General features: G+C 45.6%; 1 protein-coding gene across 10 annotated transcripts in view; it reads left to right on the top strand.

Moving 5' to 3' along the window:
* SEC31B (SEC31 homolog B, COPII coat complex component) overlaps positions 1-23,507 on the top strand; it is a 277,304-nt gene that overhangs the window by 143,563 nt on the left and 110,234 nt on the right. For all 10 annotated transcript variants that reach the window (XM_030203516.1, XM_030203517.1, XM_030203520.1 and 7 more), the window contains 2 exons: positions 15,107-15,233; positions 18,255-18,400. In XM_030203516.1, the coding sequence (XP_030059376.1) occupies positions 15,107-15,233; positions 18,255-18,400 (273 nt within the window). The remainder of the gene's footprint in view (positions 1-15,106; positions 15,234-18,254; positions 18,401-23,507) is intronic.

Genomic DNA, 23,507 nt, shown 5'->3' with positions numbered 1-23,507 from the left:
TCAGATATCTAGGCATTCATCTAACCCCCAACTTAGCGGATCTCCACCGGGCTAATTTTCCCCCGAAACTCAAGGAACTATTTTGAGACCTAGATCGATGGGACGGATTAGAATTATCATGGTTGGGATGGGTAGCAGCTATCAAAATGATGATTTTGCCAAAACTTCTCTATCTGTTTCTAGCACTGCCACTGCCGGTTCCGACGGGGTTCTTTCACAGGCTCAATCGAAATGTTTTTGCTTACATATGGCAACATAAACCGCTCCAGGTAAAAGCAGCCATTATGTACCAACCTAAAAAGCGAGGGGGCATGGGAGTCCCGAACTTTAGCTTATATCATCAAGCAGCACAATTACGTGTGCTAGCGGAGTGGAGCGCTGGTAGTGTAAAACCATGGATCCAGGTGGAGCAGCACTGGTTGGGGCTGACTAATCTACGTTCTATAATATGGATGCCAAGGGGTCAGGCTCAGGCCTACATTAGGAGAGCCCCTTTGGCGATACAATATCCCTTACAGACTTGGATGGCTTTAAGGAAGAGATTGTTTCCCAACAGAGTATATTTCCAACAGATGGTGATAAAAACCGCCCCGGGGTGTCCATTGGGGAGGGGATAATCCATTATATGGCCAGTGGGAAAACAGAGGACTTGGCATACTAGGCCAATTATGGGAGGAGGGTCAGATGGTACCATTTGTAGAGTTACAAGAGGAATATGGTTTGCCCTCATACCATTTGTTTCACTATACACGCCTCAGAGATTATGTAAATAAGAGAGCTAAAAGAGAACTGTCCCTAGAGGAGAATGCCATAGAAAAGGCGGTGAGAGTGGGCAGTCACAGGGGGTGTGTTTCTCGCCTCTACGAGGCTTTGCTTAATGATACGGGGCCCATATTGTACTACCTACAACGTAGGGAACGGGAGTTGCAAGTAAACATAGACTACACTCAATGGGAAAAAGCCTTGGACTGTCTATTACGGGTCTCTATCTCTAGCTCGATGATTGAAAATAGTTATAAAATATTATATCAATGGTACTATACACCTAAACGACTGGTAAAAATATATGGCCAGGGGTCGGACCAATGCTGGAGGGGTTGTGCAGTGGTGGGGGACATGCTTCATATTTGGTGGTCCTGCCCAAGGGTACAACTCTATTGGGCAGAATTGCTAGATCTGTTCGCCCAAGTGACTGGGGTACGATATCCTACCAAATCAGAGACTTGCTTGTTACATGTTCGCCCGCCGGGCGTTCGTCTTGTAGATCATCGGATCACAGCCGTCTGGTTGGTGGCTGGAAAAATCGCGTTGGCGTCGGCTTGGAAAAGCCTAGAGACACCTCCAGCACTCAAAGTGATATATAAGATGGACTACCTTTATCAAATGTCCAAAATGACAGCTATAAGATCTGGACATTTAATGAAGTTCAATGTGCAATGGGAACGATATAGAGCATGGAGAGCACAAAGTGGAATAGATTTAGATGCCCCTAAGTTGATTGTTCCACGACTGTGAATGTTCTACATGTGAGCATGTCCTCATCGACCTTCAACACTGCTGTGGGCTTAGACATTAGAGGAGGGGGAGGAGGGAAGGGGGGGCTTATTTGTAAACTGTTCAGTGTTGATTATCCACTCAATATGTAATATTGGCTGAAGTAACTATTGTTTAGAGGAAAAAAACATTTCAATAAAAATATTTGGAAAAAAAATTAAATCATGGGAATTCCAAACAGACTGCACAAGAACGAGAGACACATGAGGTTTATTCTACAAATACTGACCCTAACTCTCAGCTGAAATTACAGACATAGTGTGATTATTTAAATAGCCAGGTTTTTTAGGCCAATTTTTAAATGTTTGGTTAGGTTTCTTCGTTAATTCAGTGGGTTTGTTCATATCTGTAATGCAGATATACCTTGGCGATCTCTGCACTGAAGTCTTTTACATTAGGTTAGAGCAGTCCTCTGGAAACACCAAACACAAGGAATATGCATGAGATAAATTTGCATGTACTATCTCTGTTGAATATGCATGAGACAGATTTACATACATTATGGATATCTTGAAAACCAGATAGGCTTGGTGTTTCCTGAGGACTGGATTGAGAACCTCTGGATTAGAAGAGTGAAATATAAGAACATAAGAGTAGCCATACTGGGTCAGACCAATGGTCCATCCAACCCAGTTTCCTGTTTTCCAAACAGTGGCCAAGCCAGGTCACAAGTACCTAGCAGAAACCCAAATTGTGGCAACACTCCATACTACAAATCCCAGGGTGTGCAGTTGCTTCCCATGTCTGTCTCAATAACAGACTATGGAGTTCCAGAGCTTAATTATTCATTGAGTGAAAAAATATTTCCTCCTATTTGTTTTTAAAGTATTTCCATGTAACTTCCTCAAGTGTCCCCAAGTCTTTGTACTTTTGGAATGAGTAAAAAATCGATTCACTTCTACTCGTTCTACACCACTCAGGATTTTGTAGAAATCAATCATAACTCCCCTCATCCGTCTCCTCTCCAAGCTGAAGAGCCGTAACCTCTTTAGCCTTTCCTTATACGAGAGGAGTTCCATCCCCTTTATCATTTTGGCCTCTCTTTGAACCTTTTCTAATTCTGCTATATCTTTTTTGAGATACGGCAACCAAAACTGAATGCAATAAAAGGTGCGGACGCACCATGGAGTGATACAAAGGCATTATAGTATTTTCGGTCTTATTTACCATCCCTTTCCTAATAATTCGTAGCATCCTGTTTGCTTTTTTGGCCGCTGCTGCACACAGAGCAGAAGATTTCAGCGTATTATCTACAACGACACCCAGATCTTTTTCTTGATTGCTGACTCCCAAGGTGGACCCTAGCATCAGGTAAATATGATTCGGATTATTTTTTTCTAATGTGCATCACCTTGCATTTGTCCACATTAAATTTTGTCTTCCATTTGAATGCCCAGTCTTCCAATTTTCAAGGTCCTCCTGTAATATTTCATAGTCTGCATGTGTTTTAACACCTTGAATAGTTTTGTATCATCTGCAAATTTGATCACCTCGCTTGTCGTCCTGATTTCCATATCATTTATAAATATGTTAAATAGCACCGATCCCAGTACAGATCCTTTCGGCACTCCACTGTTCACCCTCCTCCAGTGAGAGTAATGAGCATTTAACCCTACCCTCTGTTTTCGGTCCAATAACCAATTCCTAATCCACACCAGAACCTTGCCTCCTATCCCATGACTCTTTAATTTTTTCAGGCGTCTCTAATGAGGAACTTTATGAAAAGCTTTCTGAAAATCTAGATACACTACATCAACTAGCTCACCTTTATTTACATGTTTATTCACACCTTCAAAGAAATGAAGCAAATTGGTGAGGCAAGATTTCCCTCGGCTGAACCCATGCTGACTCTGTCCCATTAAACCATGTTTGTCTACGTGTTCTGTAATTTTATTCTTTATAATAGTTTTCACTATTTTTCCTGGCACCGATGTCAGGCTTACCGGTCTATAATTTCTCCGAGGACAAGCAGGCTGAATTATTCTCACACGTGGGTCGACGATCCGTGTCGGCCCAGGAATCGGCATAAAAACATAGCAAAAAGTAAAAGTTTGCCAGAGCCTTGTGGTGCTTGCAGTGCTGCACCGCGCAGGCGCGGACTGACTTTCCGCCTGTCACGCCACTTTCTTTTCTTCCACGCGAGGAGCAACAGCTCTTTCTGTGGCTCCTCTCTTCACGCCCAGGAAAGAGTCTTCTTCAATTTTGAAGCATTTGTACTTCATTCAGTTTTTTGTTTTCATTTAATTCTGTTTAAAAAAAAAAGATTTTCCCTTTATTTTTTCTTAGTTTTGTTTTCTCTCTCAAAGTTTCCTTTCTTTTTTGTAGCGGCCGTCTTTTAGGCTGCGTGGTCGGATCTCTCCCTTTTTTGTGCCTTTTTTCTCGGCACAATCGAGCCATTTGATTTCGCTGGTGCAGTCTTCCCTTCCATGTCATTGAAGACTCCCAGTGGCTTAAAGCGTTGTACTTGGTGCAACCAGACTGTAATGGTATCAGTTTATTATTGAAATATGTAGCATGATATTTTGCTGGATCATATATAGCAATACAAAAATACAGCTTTAAAAATATATTTGAAGATGCAACTGGCTTTCATTCCAAAGCCCTCTTCCCCCTCCCTTTGGGGAACATTTAAAAGACATTTAAAAGACAAAAGGTACTGCTGACCTTACCTCCTCGTTTTAACAAAAGACTTCTCAAGTAAGAGACTGCCTCAAGGTTAAATTGACTCTCTTCCTCTGATCAAAAAGCCTGGCTGGCCAACACAACAAATATCAAAGGTATCCAGTAGAGGCAAGGAGACAGGCAGGTGGGAAAGGTGTGAAATACAGCTACTAAAAACAAAGGACACCTGCTGGCCGCCCCAGACAAATCTTATCAGAATATCTATCACAGAAATTCAAGCAGGGAAAACCTTGCACTACAATAAATCATTTATCAGCAAAATCCAGACAGCAAGCCTTGTGATGTCATAAGACATGAGACCAAGATACCACAATGCTTTGCAAATGCCCAAGGGTCGTGTGCAAACCAGGAAACCAAGACAGAGATACACATGGCATGTCTTCCTATAGCTTGCAAGAGTATAAAGATAGAAGCTGTTCCAGACAAGCAGATGCTTCCCTTCAACTGCAACACAGATCCTTCTCTGCAGATTCTCTCTTCCTGGGACCTGTAGCCCACCTGCTTGCTATGAGGACCTCTTCTGCAAACATGTGCTTACCTCATGCTGTTCATACTATGTAACAAGGACTTGTAATTAACATAACTTTTGATCTAGACCTGCTACTTTACTTAAGTACAGATTATCTGTAAAGATCTCTTAAAAAACCTATCTCTTGTGTGCAATTGTATTTTAAAATAAACCTTTTCTGAAGCTAAAAATATAGTCCCTTTGTGCTCTGAGTACATGCTTTCAAGTCTTGCAGTACAGAATACTGCATTTCAACAGAGATATATACTTAATTTATTTAATTTATTGCAATTATCACCTTTGGTGATTGGTGGAGAAATTAATATCCTAAAACTTATAAATACAGCACCTGATCTTAAATTATAAACAGTAGCGAGAGCTCTAGAACTCTTTCCCCCAAAATAAATCATTTCTTATAACAGGACCATCTCAGGTACAGTTACCCATTCCTCAGTCTGGTCCTTCAACAACAGCATCGAGGTCGGCATCAAGGGACGCATCAATGTCGGGAGGTAGGCATGGTTGCTGAGAGGCCACAGCACACTGGGAGCAGTGAGGCATCGTGGGTCTCCACCTGCCTCGAGGCCTCCTGCTGTACAGACCCCCCGGGACCGTCCATCGTTGGACCCAACCCCAAGGCGACATGGGGATTCAACGTCATTCTCATCGACACCAAGGAGCCTCAGTGAGGTGCATCAAGCAAAGGCTGAGAAGCACCGACACCATTCCCTCTCGACGCATGGTGTCGGGAGCTCCAGGGCGCCGAGGGATTCAGCACCCAAGAAGCGTTGGTGCTGGGAGGACTGCTCCCCCTCCATACAGGAGGTGCCGACGTGTTGGCCTCTTAGCAGTCCGGTTCCTTTTCCCAAGCCTCAGCCGATTCTGCCACTGACTGCTCCATCAGCCCCGCAGCTTTCTCCAATGGTGGCTCTCAACGAGCACATCCGGGCCTTGCTTCTAGAGATTCTGGAAGGACTGCTGCGTCAATCTGCTTTGGCATCAGGGGTGCTTGTGCCTGCCGTTCCGTCTTCTGCAGCTGTGTCTGGCCCACCACCCTGAGCTCGGTGCCGCTTGTGGCTCCGGTATTGGCTTTCACCCAGGTCGACTCCCCATTGACGTCGGTGGAGGAAGCTTTGCCGCAGTCCTTCGGGCGTTGGCCCCTCGACATTGCCATCGGGACTGTAGGTCTTTGGCGTCAAGGCAGGTACAGTCTCGGAGGTCACTGAGGGAAGTGCTTTCTGATACTGAGGAGGAGTTCTCGTAGGAGTCAGAGGAAGATCCCACGTACCTTTCCTCCGATGAGTCCTTTGCGATTCCCTCTGAACCTTCCCCTCCACCTGAAAGGAGACTGTCTCCTCCTGAAAGGAGATTGTCTCCTCCTGAGAGCCTCTCCTTTTCATCTTTTGTGCTGGAAATGGCTAGAGCCATTCCATTCCTCGTAGATGTGGAGGAAGAGCCCAGGGCTGAGATGCTCAAGGTCCTGGACTACACCTCTCCACCTAAAGAGGTAGTGATAGCTCCTTTGCATAAGGTACTCCGGGAAGACCTTATGTGAAACTGGGCGTCCCCGCTGTCTAGTCCCGTGATCCCCAAGAAGACTGATTCTCAGTATCGGATCCACGGTGAACCTGGGTTAATGAGGTCTCAGTTACCTCATAACTCCATGGTGGTGGACTCCACCCTCAAGAGAGCCAAGAGTTCTAGGGACTATGCTTCGGCGCCCCCAGGCAGAGAAGCTAGAACTTTGGACTGTTTTGGGGAGGAAGACGTATCAGGCAGCTATGCTCGCTGCCCATATTCAGTCTTACCAGCTCTTCACGAGCATCCACTTGCGGAACTGAGACAGCTGTCTAGTTTGGTCGATGCCCTCCCACTGGAGCAGGCCGAACCTTTTCACCAGGTGGTCAGGCAGCAGAAGGCGTGTCGTAAATTCCTGGCCAGGAGTATGTACGACACTTTTGATGTAGCATCCAGAATATCTGCTCAAGGTATAGTGATGCGTAGACTGTCATGGCTGCGTGTCTCTGACCTAGACCATTCGGTCCAACAGTGGATTGCGAATGTTCCCTGCCGGGGGGCTAATCTCTTCGGAGAGAAGGTAGACGATGTAGTAGAACAGATCAAGAAGCACACAGATGCTATGGCTTCTCTCTCCCACCGGGGGGGCCTTCTGCTACAACCTCCTCAACTAGGAGGTTTTTTGGTGGGCCGCAGAGTGCTCCCTATTCCTATTCCAGATGTAGGTGTACTCCTGCATCTTGCCAGCCTACTCAGGCTCAGCCCCAGCATGCTCGTTCCTGTCAACAGCATGTGCCCAAGGCCCCTGCTGTTCCCCAGCAAAAGCAAGGGACGGGCTTTTGACTGGCTCCAGGAAAGCATAGCCTCAGTAAAAGTGTCTGTGCTGGACAATTTTTCGGTTGGGGGGAGATTGATGTTTTTTCACCAAAGGTGGCCTCTCATAACCTCCGACCGGTGGGTTCTTCAAATAGACCAGTTAGGATACACCCTCAATCTGGAATCCTCCAAATTTCCCACCGGGAGATCATTCATACAACTCCCAACACAGGCAGGTACTTGCAGAGGAACTCTCCGCCCTTCTAAAGGCCCATGCGATTGAGCCCGTTCCACCAGGTGAAGAAGGGCTGGGATTCTATTCCAGATACTTCCTTGTGCAAAAGAAAACAGGGGGGATTCATCCCATCCTAGATCTAAGGGCCCTGAACAAATTCCTAGTTCAATAAAAGTTCAGGATAGTTTCCCTGGGCACCCTTCCCATGATTCAGGAAAATGATTGGCTAAGCTCTCTGGACTTAAAAGATGCTTACACACATATCTCGATACTTCCAGCTCACAGAAATTATCTTCAATTTTGACTGGAACGCAGCACTTTCAGTACTGCATACTGCCATTTGGCCTAACGTCAGCTCCCAGGGTATTCACGAAATGCCTTCTGCCCCTGATGTCCACGGTTCAAGTATCTCAGCAAGTCACAGCTCGGCAGATGTTGAGATTCTTGGGGCACATGGCCTCCACAGTTCATGTTACACCCATGACACGTCTACATATGAGACTTGCTCAGTGGACCCTAGCTTCTCAGTGGTATCAAGCTGCAGGGAACCTAGAAGATGTCATCCAGCTATCCACTGACTTTCGGAATTCTCTTCAGTGGTGAACAATCCGATCCAATTTGATCATGGGACGACCATTCCAAATTCCACAGCCGCAGAAAGTGCTGACGACGGTTGCATCTCTCCTGGGGTGGGGAGCTCATGTAGATGGGCTTCACACTCAGGGAGCCTGGTCCCCTCAGGAAACAGGTCTTCAGATCAACCTCCTGGAGCTCCGAGCGATCTGGAATTCTCTAAAAGCCTTCAGAGTTCAGCTGTCCAACCAAATTATCTTAGTTAAAACAGACAATCAGGTTGCAATGTACTGCACCAACAAGCAGGGGGGCACCGGATCTCACCCTCTGTGTCAGGAGGCCGCAAGATGTGGCTTTGGGTGCGCTGTCACAGCATGTTTCTCCTAGCCACTTATCTGGCAGCGTAAACAACAGTCTGGCTGTCAGAATGAGCAGGGTAATGCAACCTCAAGAGTGGTCGCTGAATATGGGTGTTACCTGCAATATCTTCCAAGCATGGGGCACCCCATTGGTGGACCTTTTTGCAACTCAAATCAATCACAAGGTCCCTCAGTTCTGTTCCAGGCTTCATGCCCATGACTAGCGTCAGATGCCTTTCTCCTACATTGGGGAACAGGCCTTCTGTATTTGTATCCTCCCATACCTCTAGTGGGAAAGACTTTGCTGAAACTCAAGCAAGACCGCGGAACCATGATCCTGATTGCGTCCTTCGTGCCACGTCAGATTTGGTTCCCTCTTCTTCTGGAATTGTCCTCAGAAGAACCGTGGAGATTGGAGTGTTTCCCGACCCTCATCGCTCAGAACGTGGGGTCGCTTCTACATCCCAACCTCCAGTCTCTGGCTGTCACGGCCTGGATGTTGAGAGCCTAGAATTTGCTTTCTTGGGTCTTTCAGAGGGTGTCTCCCGGGTCTTGCTTGCTTCCAGGAAAGATTCCACTAAGAGGTGTTACTCTTTCAAATGGAGGAGGTTTGCTGTCTGGTATGACAGCAAGGCCGTAAATCCTCTTTCTTGTCCTACACAGACCCTGCTTGAATACCTTCTACACTTATCAGTCTCAAGACCAACTCCGTAAAGGTTCACCTTAGTGCAATTAGTGCTTATCATCAGCGTGTAGAAGGTAAGCCTATCTCTGGACAGCCTTTAGTTCTTTGCTTCATGAGAGGTTTGCTTTTGTCAAAGCCCCCAGTCAGATCATGGGATCTCAACGTCATTCTCACCCAGCTGATGAAAGCTCCTTTTGAGCCACTGAATTCCTGCCATCTGAAGTACTTGACCTGGAAGGCAGTGGCGTTCCGTGCTTGGCTGGCACCCAGGGCGGATCGCCGCTGCGCGCACCCCCCCCCCCCCGGGGTGCAGTGCAACACGGCGCTCCCCCCCCCCCCCCGGCGTGGAACGGCACCCCCCCCCCGGTGTGGCCCCTAAACCCCCCCCCCCCCCCCCGGCGCAGCGCCTCTCACTCCCCCCGACAGTTCCCACCTGCCTACCAGCTGAGCTCCGGCCGGCACCTCCAATCTGCAGCGCTGATGACTTTAAATGAAGAAAACCGTCTCGTCGTTGGCCCTTCACTCACTGAGTCCCACCCTCGAGGAAATAGGAAGTTATATCAGAGGGCGGGACTCAGTAGTGAAGGGCCAACGACGAGGCGGTTTTCTTCATTTAAAGTCAGCAGAGCTGCAGATTGGAGGTGCCGGCTGGAGCTCAGCTGGTAGGCAGGTGGGGACTGTCGGGGGGAGTGAGAGGCGCTGCGCCGGGGGGGGGGGGGGTGGACGGAGCACCCCCCCACCTGTTGACACCCGGGGCGGACCGCACCCACCGCCCCGCCCTTGCTACGCCACTGCTGGAAGGTCATTTCTTGGTGGCTGTTACTTCAGCTCTTAGGGTCAATGAGTTTCAGGCCCTAGTAGTAGATGTACTGTACACTAAGTTCCATCACAAGAGAGTAGTCCTCCACATGCACCCTAAGTTCCTGCCAAAGGTGGTGCCGGAGTTCCATCTGAACCAGTCAGTTGTCTTGCCAACATTTTTTCCCCATCCTCATGCCCACCCTGGCGAAAGCAGCTTGCACACCTTGGACTGCAAGAGAGCATTGACCTTTTACGTGGAGGGGACAAAGCCCTTCAGACAGTCTGCCCAGTTGTTTGTTGCTTTTGATCCCAACAGGAGTGGAATCGCCATCGGAAAACGCACAGCCTTAAATTGGCTAGCAGATTGCATATCCTTCGCTTATGCCCAAGCTGGGCTGACTCTGTAGGGCCATGTCATGGCTCCTAATGTCAGAGCCATGGCTGCGTCGGTGTCTTACTTAAAGTCAGCCTCCATCAAAGAGATTTGCAAAGCTGCAACGTGGTCTTTAGTCCACACATTCACATCTCACTACTGCCTTCTGCAGGACACCCGACGTGACAGTCTGTTTGGGCAGTCAATGCTGCAGAATCTGTTTGGGGCTTAGAATCCAACTCCACCTACCTAGGCCTATTTTTATTCTGTTCCAGACTACACTCTCAGCAAGTTGTATAAAGTTTCAGGTTAACCTACATTTTGTCCTTGTCGTTGCGAGGCCCAATTGACCAGTGTTTATTGTTTTGGGTAAGCTTGGATTCTAGGGATACCCCATGTGTGAGAATAATTCAGCCTGCTTGTCCTCGGAGAAAGCGAAGATACTTACCTGTAGCAGGTATTCTCCAAGGACAGCAGGCTGATTATTCTCACAATCCCGCCCACCTCCCCATGGAGTTGTTTATTTCTTTATGCTTTGAGACTTAACTGAAGAGTGTGGTCGATCGACGGGCGGGAAGTCAGTCTGTGCATGCGTGGTGTGGAACTGTATGCACGCCAGAAGGCTCTGGCAAACCTTTATTTTTTGCTATGTTTTTATGCCAATTCCCAGGCCGACACAGATCGTCGACCCATGTGTGAGAATAATCAGCCTGCTCTCCTCAGAGAATACCTGCTAAAGGTAAGTATCTTCGCTTTCATGGCTCACTCCTAGAACCCTTTTTAAAAATCGGTGTCTCATTGGCCACCCTCCAATCTTCAGCTACTGCGGACAATTTTAACGACAGGTTTTATGTTACTAACAGTAGATCAGCAACTTCATGCTTGAGTTCTTTGAGTACCCTTGGATGTAAAAGAAGAGTACAGATAAGAGAGACATACCAGATGAAAAGAGTTCCTAGGGAGGAGCTCAGGGTGAGGAGAGATACCAAAGAGCTACAAAATGAATGCAGGTATAAATCCGTAAGAGGAGTTTGAACTATGCATGGAAATGGATAGGGAGTCAATGAAGCGACTTGGAGAGATTATGTGATTGTAGCAACACTGGCAAAAGATAAGTCGTAGAAGAATTTTGAACAGATTGAAGGGAGAGAAAGATGGGAGATCTGTGAGGAGCAAGTTACAATAATCTAAGCAGGAGATGGTGAGAGTGTGGATAAGAGTTTTAGTGGGGTGCTCAGAAAGGAGAGGGTGAATTTTGGTAATCTTTTAGAAAGAAAAAAATAGTTCCCTCATTTAGATCTGTTCAATTGGATACTGTCAGACAGTTGTGCTTTGAGGTGTGAAGCTGTTTTGATAGAGTATAAGGTATTAATAAACACGAAAGAAATAGGAAAGAACTGGAGTAATGCATTTTATGTTTTATTTGTTTATTGCATTTGTATCCCACATTTTCCCACCTATTTGTAGGTTCAATGTAGCTTACATAGTTCCGGAGACATGGTTACAGATTCCGCGTAAATGAATACAGAGTGCATAGTGTAAGTGATTAGAGCTTGTGTGGTTTACCCATACAGTTTATATGGGGTAGAATTGGGTGGTGAAAGGTTTGTATTGTTGTCCGTTTTCATGATTGTTTAGGTTGTGTTTCGGTAGTTTGGGCGTTTAAATTGGTTCTGTGGGGTTTGACTTTCTGAAAAGGTGGTTTTTCGGAAGTTTAGGTAATTGTTCGTGATTTTCAGGTCTTTTGGCAATGCGTTCCGTAGCTGGGTGCATTTATAAGACAAACTGGAGGCATATGTTGATTTGTATTTCAGGCCCCTACTTCTGGAGAAGTGAAGGGTTAGGTACAATCTTTCTGATTTAATTGTGTTTCAGTTTGGTCATGTAACCCGGAGCTAGGCCGTGGATTCTGTGTGCCAGAGTACAAATCTTGAAGGCTATACGTGCTTTGATTGGTAGCCAGTGTAGTTTTTGGAGGAGGCGTTTCACAGTTTCGAATCGTGTTTTTCTGTATACGAGCCTAGCTGCTGTATTCTGTGCAGTTTGTAGTTTCCTTAAGATTTGATCTTTGCATCCTGTGTAGATTCCATTGCAGTAGTCTACGTGGGCTAGGTATTGTAAAGGTGATTCTATTTGATAATGGTGGCTAGTGTTCCTCATGTAGTAGGGGAGTCACATGGCCAAATTTGTTTTAGCCCTTGTACTAGTTTCCTTGCAATGTTTAGATAGATGTAAAAGCTTAATAGTGGTGTCTTTTAAACCAATAGGGCATTCCAGTAGTTGAGATAACTGACTAAAGAATGTGCAATGATTTGTAGAGCATTCTTGGTAAAAAGATTTCTCACAGGGTAGATCATTCGTAGTTTGAAAAAATGTTTACTATACTAGAGATGCAAGTGTAAAATAAGATATTCTAATCTAGTACCACACCTAATATTTTCACAGATTAATCAAATATACTTTAGTACTTCTTTTGTAGGTAGGTTGAGTAATTGAAATGGAGCCTCTCTTAGATAAAAGAAGACCTCATAACTTCCCTGGGTTAAGTTTCAATTTATTTATTAAACTTCTGTTTGGCACAATCTAAAAGTTCTAGGCAGATCACAAATTCTATTTCACAATATACAAAAGACAAAACACCTCATGACATATATAAAAACATCTCCTTAGAGAGAAACTAGAAAATAGTCAGTGCAATATAAAACAAGTAACCCTGCTTAAGTTCTTTGAGCCAGTTTGGAATCCTGTCAAATTTATTTAGAGCAAGGACATCCAGGGAACAGTCAGTCTAGAACAGCAAGTATTTGTATAACATCAGCATATCTCTATATGATGTCAAGTCACGGGATTGAATTGAACAAGAGTTAGCAAAGGAGCCATAAAGATGTTAGAGGGTAGGTGCCAAAAGTGAGTCTTAGGGGACACCGCATGTAAAACATACTGCCATGAAAAGCCGGAACACAATAATAGTTGATAATGTAAATATGAGAAATGTAAAAAAAAAAGTGATTTCTTTGAAAAAATCCCCATGATTTTTATCTTTTACTAGTATGTAGTTGTGATATTTGTTCTGTATGGGAATCAATTTATCATTTTAAGTGAATATGGAAGCCATCTGGCAAGTTAGCTTACTTTTGACAAAACTTTGAGTTACAGCTTTCTGCTTGTTCGTGGCAGCATAGGGGTCTGAGAGTCTATGTTGCCAACACAGTGTATGTTGTACCTGAAAGATATGATCTGAACTAGTCTAACACAATATTTTTGAGTCCAGTGTCATGTAATTGGTATAAAGGAGCTCATGGTCTACAAGATCAGTCGCCACAGAAAGGTCTAATGACAAGTATAATAGGTTTTCCCTGATCCATGTTATATTGAATAAATGTGATGATACCAATCAAAGTTGTCTCAGTGCTGTAGGTAAAAGACAGTAATACCATGGATAAAAAGGGTCCTGGCAAGATGTAATTCTTTACAAAAAAAAAAAACAAAAACGACATGACATATTTCGCCCTCAGGCTGTCTCGAGAGTAAAAATGATACAGCAGACCCCGGTGTCGCACACTGTTATTTCAGTAACAGAATAAAACAGCAGTATCAAACTGCTCTTTTAATTACTTATGCTGTAATGCTGTGTGAGATATTGAGAGTGGTCAAAGGGCACACACTTTGGGCATCATGACTCGTTGACCATTAGTCTTAGTCAAGCAGACCTGAATTTTGTCCTTTGTTTTTCCTGCCCTGTAATATTGCTGTGTGTACATATATCAGATTACACATTTGTTGTATGTTGATTCAAAGTTTTATGTTTGTGGATCTTGATTTCCACGATAAAGCTGATGTTTTGTTAAATATTATATCAATGGTATTATACACACAAGAGACTGGTAAAAATGTATGGGCAGGGGTCAGATCGCTGTTGGAGGGGATGCACAGAGGTGGGAGACATGCTCCATATATGGTGGTCCTGCCCAAAGATCCAGACCTATTGGTCGGAATTGCTAGATCAATTTGCATAAGTGACTGGGGTACGGTATCCCGCTAAACCAGAGGTTTGTTTGCTGCACCTTCGTCCACCGAAAGTCCGAGTGTCAGATCATAAGCTAACATCAACATGGTTGGTAGCGGGAAAAATTACATTGGCGGCCGCATGGAAAAGCCCATTGGCAACACCAATAATAAAAGTGATACACAAGATGGATTATCTCTATCAAATGTCTAAAATGACAGCCATGCGCTCAGGACAGATAACAAAGTTCAACCAGCATTGGGAGCGCTATAGACTGTGGAGACACCAGGGAGGGATAGATCTGGATGCACCTAAACTGATTGTTCCGATTCTATGAAAGAGTTGCCCAGGTACTTAAACTCACCCGACCCTCTGTTGGACTTGGGGATCTGATATTTAGGGGGGAGGGGAGGAGGGAGGGAGGGAAATCTTTGATAATTGCTACGTACTCATTGCATAGAGGTTATCAAAATGTTGCAAATATATATGAGTTTTTCTGTTAAAAACTTTAATAAAAAGATTATACAACAAAAAAAAAAAATAACAGACTGATTTTTATGCTATTCCTGAGGCCAGGCCTGCTGAGCACCAGCCACCTTAAGTAGGCCTCAGTCTGTCTCACCTTGACTCTTGAATTTCACTCGTGTTGCTACAACTATAACGTATTTAGGTGCTCATTTTCAGGGCACAAAGTAACCTATGCATCCAGAGTAACCTATAACACTTTAAGTCTGTGTGCTTTGAAAATGAGCCTTTGCATGTCTTCTTTTTTTGGGGCTGAGCCCGACAGCCAGCTGCTTTTTATTTCTACTTCTGCTTTATTAGTTTTATGTTCAGAGTCCTGGAAAATTATGTTTTTTCTTGCTTAGTGTGTATTGGAATTTTCGTCAGAACGTTATTGGTACTGCCTAACATCAGTATAACAAATATACTCAAATAAATGAAATAAACACGCAAAAAAAAAAAACCTGATGTTTTGTTTCTGTTCTGCTGCAGCTTCTTTCTTCGGTGGTTCAGCACAAATGGAAAGAAATAGTGCTCAGTTGTGACTTAGTGAACTGGAAGGAGGCTCTGGCCGTCCTGCTGACCTACTCGAAGCTTGACGAGTACGCCAAATTCTGTGGTATGAGGCGGTTGTCACCAATGGAAATGTTAGACCTTCAACCTTTATACAATATGTGCATAAATTTGCATGCATGGGGCAAGCAATTTATAAAAATTCATTGTTGCAAGTAAAGCTCTATTTTACCCACAGAAATGCTTTTCAAAATAACTCCCTCTGTGTACTTTTCCCGCACTAAACATGGCAACATGCATTCTATTCTTAACAGTGTTATTACGTATCCTGTTATCTTGATGTTATTTTGAAGCAAATATTCAAGTGTACTGAACCCTATAAGTTGAGTGCCCTTAAAAGGTTTTTAGGGGAAAGTATAATTACTACTACTACTAATAGCATTTATATAGCACTACATCTACTTTTAATTCTTCTCTGAAAATAGTATTTTCAGCACTTTATCAAATATCAAAAGATGACAGACTGAGTAATTTAGTAAACACTGTTGCTTCATTTACCACATTTTGATAGTAGAGCTAAAGTAAAATCAGTAACACGTGCCCTGGGTTTATTTTGAGAATTTATTTCTAAATTCTATCCAGTCTGGTCTTTGTCCCCTGTCTCTATATGAAATTTAATAACTAAAGAACTGGGCTTTACAGGAGGTGACTTCTGGAATAGCAGTTTGCATTTCAACTTTATTTAATATACTGCAAATAATAAATATCTAATTGGCTTACAGCAGATAAAGTGCTGAATACATGTGTCCAGGTATGCATGCCAACAAGATGGCACTTAAATGTTGAGGCCACAGTTTGGTGAAGCAGGGATTGGCTTGTGATGTACATGAATATTATGGTGGTCCTGGTCGCCCTCATCATTGTTAGGAATCACCAACTTCAAGTACTGGCCATTTTTAGAACAGGAGAGCCACTTTAGTTTCTAGGAGTTCAATCCATGGCCAGAAACTTATCTAGCCCAGGTTTTTGGGTTCAAAAAACACACCAAAGGGACTAGTCCCGAGTTCAGATCAATTTATGCAAACAAAACAATATCTAGTATGTGGCAAAGGCTGGCATTCTGTATAAGCCTGAACATATTCCACAGGTGTCCCAAAGGCTTTATTTTATCTTCTGGCCTGGGATCCTTTCTGGCTGCTTCTGGTGGGTTTCTCAGCAGAGCTTACTTCCAGTCATTTTCCCACTACGAGGACATGGGGATTCCCCCTCTCAAAAGTACCTTGTCCATACCTCTGTCTAGAGGCTTGTTCCTTTCACCATAGCTAGTCTCACAAAATCCATGGCTAGTCTCACAGCCCCTTCCTTAGCCCCTTGTATGCTGCTGAGTCAGGCTACAGCTGGAACATCTGTAGCACCAGAAGTACCTTGTCAAGACCCCTGTCTCCCTAGATACTTGTTCATTTCACCATTGCCAGTCTCACAGGCTCCATACTTCCCTCAGCCCCTGGGACACAGCTGAGTCAGTTAGATCTGGCAAGAACGTCTGCAGCATCTAGCCAGAGTTGCATGAAAAACCCGGCTTCGCCAACCTCTGTATTTCCTTCCTGGTTTCACCAGACTCCTTTTTTTGTGACCATTTGCCCAGGGAATGGATAACCCGAAATGCCAGCCAGCCCCTTCTCCTCTTTTACCACGTATGAAAGAGAACTTTAATATCCCCTGGGGTGGGGCCTGGGAGCCCTGCCTGCTGGAATCACCTGCTCTCTATGTTTCCCTCCCCCCCCAGCCTTAAAGGGACCTCGTCCTCCTTTCCCTTAATGGTTCTTAAGGGCTGATATCTTTCCACTCAGCATGCTATGCCATTCCCTGGTCTGCTGCAGTCAGAGGAAAAATCTCACTCGGGTATTTCTCTCTTCCCCTGAGCTCTAAACCTCTCCTGCAGCTCCCTATGTATGCAGCTAAAGGCACCGGGGATGCCAGGACAGTGGTTGCTCATCACTGTTATAAAATATGTATATAAACCCATAGAATAGGTTTAACCTTGTGGAAGAGCATTTGTGCTTTATTGGAGCTGCCTCTTGGTGCTTATTTTATAAAGGCACATGGGCGCCTGTGTTGCCTTTGTAAAATATTTACTTTTTTAGGAACTTTAACATAGGCATCCTTGTTATAAAATTACCTCCCAAAGTGCTGTTCAGAGCTGTTGCTTTTAAAACTTCTACTTGTTGATGGGATTCCGACACATTTTTTCCTTTGTGTTGTCCTTCATACTTAATACTTGGCAAATATCAGTGTTAAATTTTCTCCTGCCTGCTCTTCCTCCCATCCCTGTGCTACTCAAGCCCAGACTGGCCTCTCCGCCTTCAACCTGGCCACCTGCTCCTCTTTGGGTGGTGGGGATTGGGCGCCCTTCTTCTTGTGGCCTCAGTCTGTACAACCAGGTGGAATCTGCCTCTGTTGGAAAGGATTGTAGACCCCTGCCAGCTTCTGCTGAATCTACAATTGCTGCATGAGCCTCTTCTCTTCCTTTCACTTTTAAAGCACTTCTGAAACAAACTTCTGCGTATGGACAGACAAGAAGCCTAACTCTTGACAAGAGGGTACTGTTGCTTATGGAACCTAACTCTTGACAAGAGGTATTGTTGCTTGTAAAGAAATGCACATTAAAACTGTTGTTAGACTGCTACTAAATATTGTATTATGGGGCCTGATTTTATAACAGGACACATATGAGAGTCCAAAATGATGCCTGTTTTAAGGCTGTTTTCCTTATCCTGCTGGTCGAGTCCAGACTAGTGGGTTATGTCCCTTTACCAGCAGATGGTAAGTTTTAAGTTTGAGCCCTAAGACCATTAGAGAGTATGTTCCATAAAGTAGGGGCCAGTTATGAAAAGGAAGATTGTCTCAGGATATTCAAGTGAATCTTAGAGGTTGGGGTGTTGGGGGTCATGAAGTAAGTTTTATGTTAATCTGAGAGGAGCACAGGGGCTGCACAGGTATATATGGCATAAACATATCAGCTGCATATTCAGGAATGCCAATAAACAGAGCTTGATATTTTGGATTTCAGAATGAAGCATGCTAGCTGTCATTGAGTTGGTGCTCAGCCATGTGCTTATCTGTGTAGATATTCTAGGTGCTCGTCTGGAGTCTGAAGATGATGGGAGGATGTCATCTTATGCTTGCCTTTGTTATATTACATCAAGAAATGTGGAAAAGTTGGTAGCATGCTGGTCAAAGATCCACAAGATGACATATCCTCTATCACTGCAGGTACTGCATACTGTTAACTGGAGGCCTGAAACCCACAGTCTGTCTTGAATCAATTTCTGAACTTCTCACTATCTGGGCATCCCAAACACTTCTAATTGCAGCGTGATAAAAATTGTAATTGTGCTGCTGTAAATAACCAGTGGCAAACTTGTATATTTTGATATATTTATTTTCTAATAGGTTTATTTCTTACCAAGATTACTGCTTTTCAGGCTAGATATAGGAGACCATTTTTGGTATCAAAAAGAGGTTTTAATGTGAATGTTGGATACAGTAATACTGGAGACCCACCTACAAGACAGTATGAGTTTGTGGTAAAGGAACTACAGAAATTACTTACTGCATGTGAGTACATGCAGTCCCTATCCTACTATTAAGGTTAATGCATGATCCTGTCTGCCTGCTTTTGTTTTAATGCAGGCCTGACTTTACAACAGATACCTCTAAAAATCCAGTGAAAGTAGGAGTTGATTTCTATAACTTGTTGATATTTAACAGCTTACTTTTTCCAAAGTAAAAGTTTCTGAGATAGCAATGCCTTTGTGTGTGTATGTGCTACATCACAAACTTTTATGTTTGTCCTGTTCACTGCAGATTTTCAGGGCATTCTACAGTGTAAAATTAATTTCTCTGAGGTCACGTGGGTCGACGTCTGTGTCGGCCCAGGAATCGGCATTTTGCAAGCAAAATATAAACAAAGTTTTTTGCCAGAGTCTTCTGGTGCGTGCGCACCGTGCATACGCGGACTGATTTCCCGCCCGTCGTGTGAGCACGTCTCAGTTTTCTTTTCTCTGTGTTGAGGTGCGGTGGGTTTTTATCTTCGCTCCTCTCAGGCCCAGGAAAGAATGTTCGTTAGTTTTTTTGCTTTTTTTTGTTATAAATTTTCTTTATTTTACTTCAATTGTCTATTAAAAAAAAAAAAATTTCTTGTAGTGTCTGTTAGATTTTTTTTTTCTCTTCTTAAAGTTTCCTTTGTTTTTCGACTTGACTGGGTTGTTCCCTTATTTTTTGTGCGCTTTTTCTGTTAACAGGCACAATCGCGTCTTGATTTTGCCGAAACCGGTTTTCCTTCTATGTCATCGAAGACACCCAGCGGCTTCAAACGTTGCACTCGGTGGAACCGGACCATTTCAGGTACCGATACCCATGCCTGGTGTATCCAGTGCTTTGGGCCCGACCATAGCCCAGCTGCTTTGTAGTCTGTGTCTTTGTATGAAGAAACGGATCCAAGCGTCTCGAGAAGCCCAACGTGAAAAGCTTTTTGGGGCTCGGTCCGGTCCTTCGACATCGGTACTGAGGTCGGCAGCGTTGACATCGAGCGAAGCATCGACGTCGGGAGCGGAGGTAATGGCTGCTGAAAGACCAACTCGCGCTGGGAGCAGTGAGGCATTGAGTGGGTCTCCACCTGCCTTGAGGCCTCCTGTTATGCAGGCCCCCCGGGACTGACCTTCGTCGGACCCAGGCCCAAGCAGGCGTGAAGATTCCACGTCCTCATCAGTACCAAGGAGTTTCGATGACGTGTGTCGAGCGAAGGCAAAGAAGCAGCGTCATTGTTCTCCTTCGACACACGGTGCCGGGAGCTCCGGGACGTTGAAGGAATCAGCACCCGAGAAGCGTTGGCGCCGATAGGATCGCTCCCCCTCTATACAGGAGGTGCCGATGCGTCGGTACCTGCTCCCGAGCCTCGACAGATTCTGCCACTGGCTCCTTTACCGACCCCGCAGCCTTGTCCGACAGCTGCTCTCGACGAGTGCATCAGGGCCCTGCTTCCAGAACTTCTGAAAGGATTGCTGCGCCAGTCTGCTTCGGTGTAGGGGGTGCTTGTGCCTTCCATACCGTCTGCTGCAGCGGCATCTGGCCTTTCGCCTGTGGTGAGGTTCCCGACCTCGGTGCCGCCTGCGGCATCGGCATCAGCTGCCACCCAGGTCGACTCCCCTTCGATGTCGGTGGAGGAAGCTTCACCGCAGTCCAGGCGGGCGTCAACTTCTTGGCACCACCATCGAGGACGTTTGTCCTCGGCGTCAAGGCAGGCTCAGTTTCGGAATGCTCTGAGGGATGTCTTGTCCGATACTGAAGATGAGCTTTCGTGAGAGGAAGAGGAAGATCCTAGGCACTTTTCTTCTGACGAGTCCTATGGGGTTCCCTCTGAACATTCCCCTCCACCAGAAAGGAGACTTTCTCCACTGGAGAATCTATCCTTTACCTCCTTTGTCAGGGAAATGGCTGCGACTATTCCCTTCCCTATGGAGGTTGAGGATGAGCTCAGGGCTGAGATGCTTGAGGTCCTGGATTATCCTTCTCCGCCTAGAGAGGCTGCAACGGCTCCTTTGCATAACGTACTGAAGGAAATCCTTATGTGAAATTGGTCTAATCCTCTGTCTAATCCCGTGATCCCAAAAAAAGCTGAATCCCAATATCGGATCCACGGTGAACCTGGATTGATGAAGTCTCAGCTACCTCACAATTCCATGGTGTTGGACTCCGCCCTCAAAAGAGCCAAGAGCGCTAGGGACTATGCCTCGGCGCCCCCAGGCAGAGAATCTAGAACCTTGAACTCTTGTGGGAGGAAGACGTTTCAGGCTGCTATGCTCGCCGCCATGATCCAGACATACCAGCTCTTCACGAGCATCCACTTGTGGAACTCGGTGAGGCAACTGTCCAGCTTGGTTGATGCACTCCCTCCGGAGCAGGCCAAGCCTTTTCGCCAGGTGGTCAGACAGCAGAAGGCATGTCAAAATTCCTGGCCAGGGGTACATACGACACTTTTGATGTAGCATCCAGGATCGCTGCTCAAAGTATAGTGATGCACAGACTCTCATGGCTGCGTATCTCTGACCTGGATCATTTGGTCCAGCAGCGGATGGCGGATGTTCCTTGCCCGGGGGATAACCTTTTTGGTGAGAAAGTAGAGGATGTAGTTGACCAGATCAAGAAGCATAATGATGCTATAGATTCTCTTTCCCGCCGGGTGTCTTCTGCTACTACCTCCTCATCTAGGAGGGTTTTTTGGGGGAAGAGGAGTGCTCCTTATTCCTATGCTAGGCGTAGGTACACTCCTGCTTCTCGGCAGCCTGCCCAGGCTCAGCCCCAGCGCTCTCGTTCTCGTCAACAGCGTGCGCCTAAGGTCCCTGGTGCTCCCCATCAAAAGCAAGGGACAGGCTTTTGACTGGCTCCAGTTCAGCATAGCCTCAGTAAAAGCGTCCATACTAGACGTCTTGACGGTAGGGGGGAGGTTGATGTTTTTCCACTAAAGGTGGCCTCTCATAACCTCCGACTGGTGGGTTCGTCAAATAGTTCAGTTACGATACACCCTGAATCTGGAATCCAAACCTCCAAATTGCCCACTAAAGGCCAGTGCGGTCGAACCCATTCCACTAGGAGAAGAAGGGCTGGGATTCTATTCCAGGTACTTCCTTGTGCAAAAGAAAATGGGGGATGCGTCCCATCCTAAACCTAAGGGCCCTGAATAAATTTCTAGTCCGAGAAAAATTCATGATGGTTTCCCTGGGCACTCTTCTTCCCATGTTTCAAGAAAACGATTGGCTATGCTCTCTGGACTTAAAGGATGCTTACACACACATCTCGATACTTCCAGCTCACAGGAGGTATATTGGATTTCGGCTAGGAACACAGCACTTTCTGTACCGTGTACTGCCCTTTGGTCTGGCGTCTGCGCCCAGAGTGTTCAGAAAGTGCCTGGCACTAGTCGCAGCATCACTATACAGACTGGGAATGCATGTGTTCCCTTATCTCGACGATTGGCTGATAAAGAGCACCTCGGAGGACGGTGCTCTACAGTCCATGCGAATGACTATTCAAGTGCTAGAGCTATTGGGGTTTGTGATAAATTATTCAAAGTCCCATCTCACCCCAGTTCAAAAATTGGAATTCATTGGAGCTCTGTTGAACACAAAGACAGCTCGTGCTTATTTTCCCGAGGCAAGGGCAGACAATCTCCTGTCCCTAGTGTCCATAGTGCGAAAGTATCAACAGATCACGGCTTGGCAGATGTTGAGACTCCTGGGGCACATGGCATTCAGTGAGACCAGCTCATTGGACCCTAACTTCCCAGTGGTGTCAAGCTGCGGGGAGTCTAGAGGATGTAATCTAACTGTCCACCGACTTCCGGAATTCTCTGCAGTGGTGGGTGATTTGATCCAATCTGACCTTGGGGTGTCCATTCCAAATTCCTCAGCCACAAAAAGTGCTGATGACGGATGCATCCCTCCTAGGGTGGAGAAACTCACGTAGATGGGCTTCACACTCAAGGAGCCTGGTCCTTTCAGGAAAAAGGTCTTCAGATCAATCTCCTGGAATTGCGAGCGATCTGGAACGCTCTAAAGGCTGGCAGAGACCGGCTGTCCAACCAAATCATATTGATTCAGACAGACAATCAGGTTGCCATGTATTACACCAACAAGCAGGGGTGCACCGGATCTCGCCCTCTGTGTCAGGAAGCCGTCCAGATGTGGCTTTGGGCACTTACCTGGCAGGTGTAAACAGTCTGGCTGACAGGTTGAGCAGGATAATGCAATCTCACGAGTGGTCGCTGAATATGGGCTTCGCCTGCAAGATCTTCTGAGAATTGGGCACCCCCTCGGTGGATCTTTTTCCCACTCAATCCAATCGCAAGGTCCCTCAGTTCTGTTCCAGGCTTCAGGCCCACGACAGACTAGCTTCAGATGCCTTTCTCCTGCATTGGGGAACAGGCCTCCTGTATGCGTATCCTCCCATACCTCTAGTAGGGAAGAGTTCGCTGAAACTGAAACAAGACTGCGGAACCATGAATCTGATTGCTCCCTTCTGGCCGCGTCAGATTTGGTTCCCTCTTTTTCTGGAGTTGTCCTCAGAGGAACCATGGAGATTGGAATGTTTTCCAACCCTCATCACCCAGAACGAAGGGTTGCTTCTACATGCCAACCTCCAGTCCCTGGCTGTCATGGCCTGGATGTTGGAGGCTTAGAATTCGCCTCCGTGGGTCTTTCGGAGGGTGTCTCCCGAGCCTTCCTTGCTTCCAGGAAAGATTCCACGAAGAGGTGTTACTCTTTCAAATGGAGGAGGTTTGCCGTCTGGTGTGACAGCAAGGCCGTAGATCCTCTTTCTTGTC

The sequence above is a fragment of the Microcaecilia unicolor genome, chromosome 5, assembly GCF_901765095.1.
Source record: "Microcaecilia unicolor chromosome 5, aMicUni1.1, whole genome shotgun sequence".
Lineage (NCBI taxonomy): Eukaryota > Metazoa > Chordata > Amphibia > Gymnophiona > Siphonopidae > Microcaecilia > Microcaecilia unicolor.
Note: the sequence above shows the minus strand (reverse complement) of the source record. Positions and strands in the feature narration are given on the sequence as shown.